This window comes from Callithrix jacchus, chromosome 9 (assembly GCF_049354715.1).
Source record: "Callithrix jacchus isolate 240 chromosome 9, calJac240_pri, whole genome shotgun sequence".
NCBI classification, from domain to species: domain Eukaryota; kingdom Metazoa; phylum Chordata; class Mammalia; order Primates; family Cebidae; genus Callithrix; species Callithrix jacchus.
This window is the reverse complement of record NC_133510.1, coordinates 67232465-67238963: the sequence shown is the minus strand read 5'-3', so window position 1 is coordinate 67238963 and position 6499 is coordinate 67232465. Positions and strand designations below refer to the sequence as shown.

General features: G+C 52.4%; 1 protein-coding gene across 3 annotated transcripts; it reads left to right on the top strand.

Moving 5' to 3' along the window:
• Positions 1-6208, top strand: LOC100896510 (keratin, type II microfibrillar, component 5-like). Of its 3 annotated transcripts, none has more exons than XM_078338054.1 (5): positions 1-71; positions 1467-1571; positions 3169-3376; positions 4337-4379; positions 5255-6208. In XM_078338054.1, exons 1-5 carry the CDS (start codon positions 69-71, stop codon positions 5286-5288), a joined length of 393 nt encoding a protein of 130 aa, XP_078194180.1. In that variant the 5' UTR covers positions 1-68; the 3' UTR covers positions 5289-6208. The 3 variants fall into 3 exon arrangements, with proteins under 3 accessions (XP_078194180.1, XP_035112589.3, XP_035112590.3); XM_035256698.3 differs by having other exon boundaries at positions 1467-1592; positions 3082-3376; positions 5255-5534; XM_035256699.3 differs by having other exon boundaries at positions 1467-1592; positions 5255-5511.
• The last annotated feature ends 291 nt before the right edge of the window (positions 6209-6499 follow it).

The following is a 6499-nucleotide window of genomic DNA, read 5'->3' as shown; positions in this document are numbered from 1 at the left end:
GGGAGCTCTTGGGCTGGGGCGGGCTTTGATGCTCAAGAGAGCTTGGAGGAGGCCACGGTTCTTACACCATGGTGAGACTTATCCATGGGCTCCCTGGTCACATGGGGATGAGGTGTCTGGGACTCCACCCAGATCAGCTGGGCATCAGCTTTTGGGAACAGGAACAGGAAAGCGGGGTGGGAACATAGCAGAGATTGAGATGATGTTTTGAGGTCAGTTCCTATCTGTTTCCCCACATTCCATCTGCCCTAGAAGGAAGTTTGCAACGGGCTGGTGTGAATAGTTCTTGCTCTCTGTGTTGAGGGGGTGTGTATGACCTTGGTGGAGAGCACAGAGCATGGGCTTAAAATGCAGTCTGGTTCAACTGTTGGCTGGCAGGGCCGCTCACTCCCCTCTTGCCACATTGTGGTTGGAATGAGCCCCAGTTTGCCTGAGGAAAGACTGGGAAAAGTCACATCCACCTGCCCAGCTTCATGGGTGGTTGTGAGGCCCCAGTGAGATGGTGGAGTAAAAGCCTGTGAAAAGCATCAGGCACTGCGCCAGTGTGAGATGCTGTTCCTTGGCTGTTCATGCACTGAATGCACATGGGGGCGAGGTGCGAGATGGGAAAGGGTCCCCTGATTTCATAGACAGCACTTCCCATAGTGGCCTTGGGTTGGGGAAGAAGCTAGACTCTAGATCACTGTCCCTGGTTTCTGATTAATGGCATTCAACTTAAGGACATCACTTCCTAATCCTAGATTTTTTTTTTTTTTTTTTTTTGAGACAGAGTCTCACTCTGTCGCCCAGGCTGGAGTGCTGAGGAGCAATCTTGGCTCACTGCAACCTCCACTTCCCGGGTTGAAGCAGTTCTCCTGTCTCAGCCTCCTGAGTAGCTGGGACTACAGGTGCCCACCACCATGCCTGTCTAATTTTTGTATTTTTGGTAGAGGGTTTTACCATATTGGTCAGGCTGGTCTCAAACTCATGACCTCAGGTGGTCCATTCGCCTTGGCCTCCCGAAGTGCTGGGATTACAGGAGTGAGCCACTGTGCCCAGCCCTAATCCTAGTTTTTAAAATTAGGAATTACTGAATTTCATTAAATGTTTTTTGTTCTAATGTAGATGGTTAGATGTGGTAAACTACAATAATCAATTTCCTACAGTTTAACTCTCCCTGTTCCTGGGATAAACCTATGTGATCTCTGTCCCAAAGGTCCCTTCATCAGATTGCTCCCCTGTGTTTCTGCCCTTCCTGCCTGAGTTCAGGCTTCCTTTGGCATTTCCTGGCCCCATAGGGACCAGGCAAGCTCACTGTGTTCTTTCAGCAACCCGTGGGGATAGGAAAAATGATCACTCCCATTTGACAGCTGGAGAAAGGGGTGCCCAGAGAGGCTAGGTGACCACCGGTGACAGCAGGTGAATGGGTGACCTGTCTGCCCTCCTCACCTCCTGATCACATCTCCCCTCTGCCACCCACTCCACAGTGTGAGGAATTAAAGGCAACCATGCAGAAACACATGCAGAGCCTGAGGCCCAGCAAGGAGGATCTGAATGGGTTTAATCAGGCCATCCAGCAGCTGACTGTGGAGGTGGGCAGTGCTGAGAGTCAGGTGAGAGGTGGGAGTCGGGGGCAACAGAGTGGCCATGGCGGGATGGTGACCATTATTTATGACACCTGCCCTTCTCCACCAACCCTTTGGATTAGATGGCTTGACTTTCTCTTAGTGAATGTCTGAGTACACAGGAGTGCAGCTGCCTGTGTATGACTTGCTTACCTTTGCCTAGGACCCTGTGCACTTTATGTAAGTAACGAACATGTAGGTACATCTGTATCAAGACATGTGCTTGTTTGTACATCATTATCTTTTTGCTTGTGTATCTTCATTTTTATGTCTGTGTTTTGTGTTTTCCTTACTCAGCATTAAATTTGAGCTCGTCTTCAGAAATTGCAAGATATTACCTAAAAACCCAGTTTTCTGGGTTCTCTTTCAAAATGTGGAGATCTGGCAATGTTCAATTATGATTCTCAAGTGGTGGCATTTAGCTAGAGAAGAGAGGCCTCTGTCATCTCCCTCTTCTTCACACAGGGTATAGGCCCCCTTGTGTGCCGCAGTCCCCACCACTTCCGATCGCATCCTTTGGGTGTGAGGCAGAGGGTCCCTTGCCATTTATTACCACCGTGGCTGCATGTTATTATTCTTGAAGAAGAGAAAAGGTGTGTGGTCAATGTCACTGAAGTAGAGTAACAAAAGTCTGAAAATGTGAAAGAGGTCCTGGTGATTTCAGGAAATGGGAGAGGGCAGATGTTTTTTGTGGAACTTGGGTACTCCTCATACATATTTAGCATTCAGCCTTCACCTTTTGATACTTCCAGCCAGGCCCCTTCAGGCATTTGCATTTGTGAACCTTAGTAAGGAGCTGGTCCCCCAGGATGCTTTCTCCCATTCTCTTTTAGCCTCCTCTCTTACCCCACCCCTCCCCCAGCCCTCTCACACCCTCACTGGCTCAGGTCTCACTCCAGGGAGGGAAGGGCTTCTGTTCCTGGTCTTTTCTTGCTTTCTGCAGACGCAAGTGTCTCGGGCTGGAAAAGATATTCATGGAGAGGATCTCCCTTGTGCAAGAATGAGTGACTCTGAGGAGGGAGAAGCTGCTGAGGTTCTGAGGGGACAGAGTGACTGGGTGGACTGTCATGGCTCAGGCTCTCTCCAGCCACAGCTGCTCTGGTTTCCTAAGCAGCAAATTAAGACCTTCACCAAGGTCTTAATATTTTTCCTCCTGGAGACTATAAACTCTAGGCTTCTGTGAGGAATGGATATTCTTCTTGCTAGTTTTCCTTAGGAAACAATAACCACAGCATTACCTGCAAGAGCATTGGATGCTTCCAAGATCCTAGCTCATATTAGAAGTTTCTCCACACTAGATGTAAAAAGCTCTCTCTCAGCCATCCTAGATGTCTGGTTTCAAATCTTCACCCTGAAAGTAGACAGGTGGGCAGGTTCTTTTCACGTTGCCATGCAGACACACAAACACAAGTTTTGGAACAGGTGTGCTCACTCCTTGCAACCACGGACAATCTCCAATTCCTCATTGGCCCTCTAGCCTCTGAGAAAGGTCTGGATCTTTAAGGGGGAAGGAGTAAAGGCCAAGAATGTTCTTCTGTCCTTGATCTGCCCTGCACCCCCCAAGCCCTGTGAACTAGAGAAAGCCAAGGACCTGACAGCTCTGCAGGAGGAGGGCGGCTCTGGCAGCGCCATCAGCAAGCTGGCCTGGCTGGAGGCTGCCCTGCAGCGGGCTAAGCAGGATGTGGTGCAGCAGCTGTGCGAGTACTGGGAGCTGATGATCATCAAGCGGGGCCTGGACTTGGAGATTGCGGCCTACCACAAGCTGCTGGAGGGTGAGGAGAGTGGGTGATGGCTGGGCTGGGAAGCGCTTCAGATATGGCTGTGGTGAGGAGTGCAGGGGCACAGGGCAGCCACCACCCTCAACAGTCAGGGAAGGCTGAGGAGAGATGAGCTGGGTATCCAGGGACTTGTTCATCTAGAGCTAGTTTTCTCTCACCATCTTACAGCACTTTCAACAAAAGGTCCTAGCTGATGGCACCTGCAATGGGGTGACCCATAGTCATCCACCCCAGTATCAGAGACCAGGGGCCAGTTTGGAGGCAGCAGCAGGGACCAAGGCCTAGCCAGTGGGAATAAGGCCCCTGTGTGAAGTACCTTCTTTTTAACTCTGCCCCTCTCCCCAGGCCTGGGGAAGGTGGGGTTACATGACTGGGTGGGACTTAGGTTTTAACTCAGTAGACAACAATAGGATACAAGGGCTGACACTGGAGATGGGTAAACCAGGCTAAGGGGACAGAGGGGGAACTGATCATTCATGCCACAGGCACATTGCCTTGATCACATCCTTCACACCTCACAAAACCCTGGCAGGGAGATCCTATTATCCCCATTTTACAGATGAGGACACTAAGTCTCAGAGAGGCTAAGTGACAGCTTTAGGGACACACAGGTAGAGTGATTGAGTGAGGCTTGAAAACTAGTCTTCAGATGATGGAGCTATCTGCTCTGGGGTCTCCTTTAAAAGTTGAAAAATGTCACGGTCTCACCTTCCAAGATCAAGTCAGGCCAAAGAAAGTGCAGGTTTTTGTTTTGTTTTTGTCTTCTCTTTCCTCCAAAAAGTCATCAACAAGAGTGAGTTAGTGAATTTTAGGCAGGAGGGATTAGAGCGCGCCAGGGAGCTTGCAAGGTGGAAGGACTGCTGTCTGGGAGGGTCAGGAGTGTGCTGGGGAATGCAGAATATGAAACCTACTACTAGGCAGATGGACTCACCTGCTTTCTCCTTCTTCCCGCAGGTTTGGTCTGGGATTTGGGGCAGGGAGCGTCAGTAAGTAAACAGTAAGCTGGCGTCGGATCTTATCTTAATATCTTATTTTCCTTATTCTCTCCTTCCCCGTCCACACCTTGGCGTGCCTCCTCTTGAGAAGGCAGAAGCGATGTGTTTCTGTTCCTGTGTCTGTCCGCTCCCTCTGTGCCTCTCCTTTGGTCAGGGGCTATATCTTCTCTTGGGGGTGACTCTGTTTGTATGTGTGGGGAAGGCAGTCCTGTGGTCCGCTCTTTGGGGAGGGGTCTGTGTACCTGTTCCTTTGGGGGAGTTTGTACATTCGTCTCCTGGTGGGGAGGAGGGTCTGTGTCCGCTGGAGGAAAAGTCAGCATGTCTGTCTTCTGGGGATGGGGGTTTGGGGGGACGGGAGGGCTTTTCTGGTTCCCCTTCCGCTCAGTCCGGCCCCACCCCGGGCCCCGCCCCCCTGCCCCAGCTCCCCCCTCACCGGGCCCCGCTGTCATGCCCCAGCCCCGGGCCCCGCCTACCTGCCCCAGCCCGGGGCCCCGCCGCCCGGCTCCAGTTCCCCCGCACTGAGCCCCGCCGCCCTGCCCCAGCTCCCCCGCACCGGGCCCCGCTGCCCTGCCCCAGCCCCGAGCCGGTTCCGGCGCCCTGGAGTAGAGCGTCCCTGGCGGAGGCTGCGCGCTCTGCGGCTCCCCCGGCTGTGCCGCGGGCTTCAGCTGCCACGGCTCAAACAGATGTGTTGAACCGTTCCCGCCTAGCTTCAGAGAAGACAAGGAATCCTCAGCTTCAGCCCTAAAGACTTAGCCCTCTTGTCTCAGATGCCCCCTCCCATAGAGCTGACCCTACAACACCTTTCCTTTCCCTCCCCTACGCCGGAGCGTGAGGTGTGGGAGCACGGCTTACAGAACCTTGACTGACCATCCCCTAGTGCAGATGGCCTGGATGCTGGTGCCATTGGGTAGACGTGGCCTGTGACTGACCTGAACCAAGAACCCTGGCCCTCTGAACTGCTGCCACCCCTTCTTTCTAGGGACTTTTCTGCAATAAAAAGTTGTGCAGTGGTCTGAGCTGCCAGGAGTTTAAACCTGGATTCTCTGGGCTATTCCCAGAGCACAGACAAAGCTGGCTGTGTGGAGGGGTCAGGGCAGGGACAGTACCAGGAAGCAACCTCCTCCCCTCCTGGTGTGAGGGTCTATGTGACTTAAATGTGTAGTGATTCGATATTATAGAACCAGGGTCTTTAGGATGGGGAGCGCAGAGTTTGGGGAGAGCCAGAGAAGTGGTTCATTCACGCAGAAGGGGCTAGCCTGGGGCCCACAGACAGTTTTTGGGCAGCAGGACTGAGAATTCCATTCTTCATCCATTCATTCACTCCACACATACTGAATGGCCTCATAGTGCTTGGTACAGGGCACACGATGGTGAGGAAGACACTCTGGGACCCCTGGAGATGAGGTTCTGGAGGGGGCAGGTGGGCCATAGATAAGGAAGCTGAGCAGAAACAGAAAAGAGTGGGATGGGGACTGGGCCAGTGCCTTCTACCCCCTTGATGGGGCACTTGAGGACAGGTGGCCTTTGCAGATGGGGAGCTGGAGGGATATGAGCACGGTTGGGTGGCCCAAGCCTGGGTTCTGGTTTAACACACAATTGGGCCACTCAGTTGTGTTAATATGATCTGGTGGTGGGCAGGGGAACAACATGCTATTGTGGAGGAAAGCGTGGGCTGTGGAATCAGAGGGAGGCTCCGGTTCTGTCTCTACTTCAGATCTAGAGTGTAAGTTGGTCCGGGTTTTTACAAGGCATTGGACTTTGGGGGTCAGAAGGTAGACCAGTCTAGGGAGCTGGGTGGCTAGAAAAAGGCTGGATTTCTACCACACAGCCCGAGAGAAGCTTCTGCACACATTCCTTTCTATTGCATAAAATTACATCATCCATGCAACAATAGTTTCTGCTTTCCATGTCTCTGGGTGGGGCTAAAGTGCGTCATTGGCCAGAGGCCTGGGCTTTACCTTTTAAGGCACTCTAGTGCCAGAGTGTCTGCTGTGTTCTTCTGGGTTCTGCCCAGAGGACAGGTATGCAAAAGGCCCTCTTCCTGTGTAAACAGAAAAGTCTCATGCAAGAGGAATGGGACTGAAACTTGGCTGGCAGGCTGCCACCCTCCTGGGTAGGGGGT

Coding starts and splice junctions, on each gene's coding strand:
- LOC100896510 (XM_035256698.3), top strand. Junction 1,593..3,081: donor TGGGCAGTGCTGAGAGTCAG/GTGAGAGGTGGG, acceptor TTGGCCCTCTAG/CCTCTGAGAAAGGTCTGGAT. Junction 4,380..5,254: donor GGAGCGTCAGTAAGTAAACA/GTAAGCTGGCGT, acceptor ACCATCCCCTAG/TGCAGATGGCCTGGATGCTG.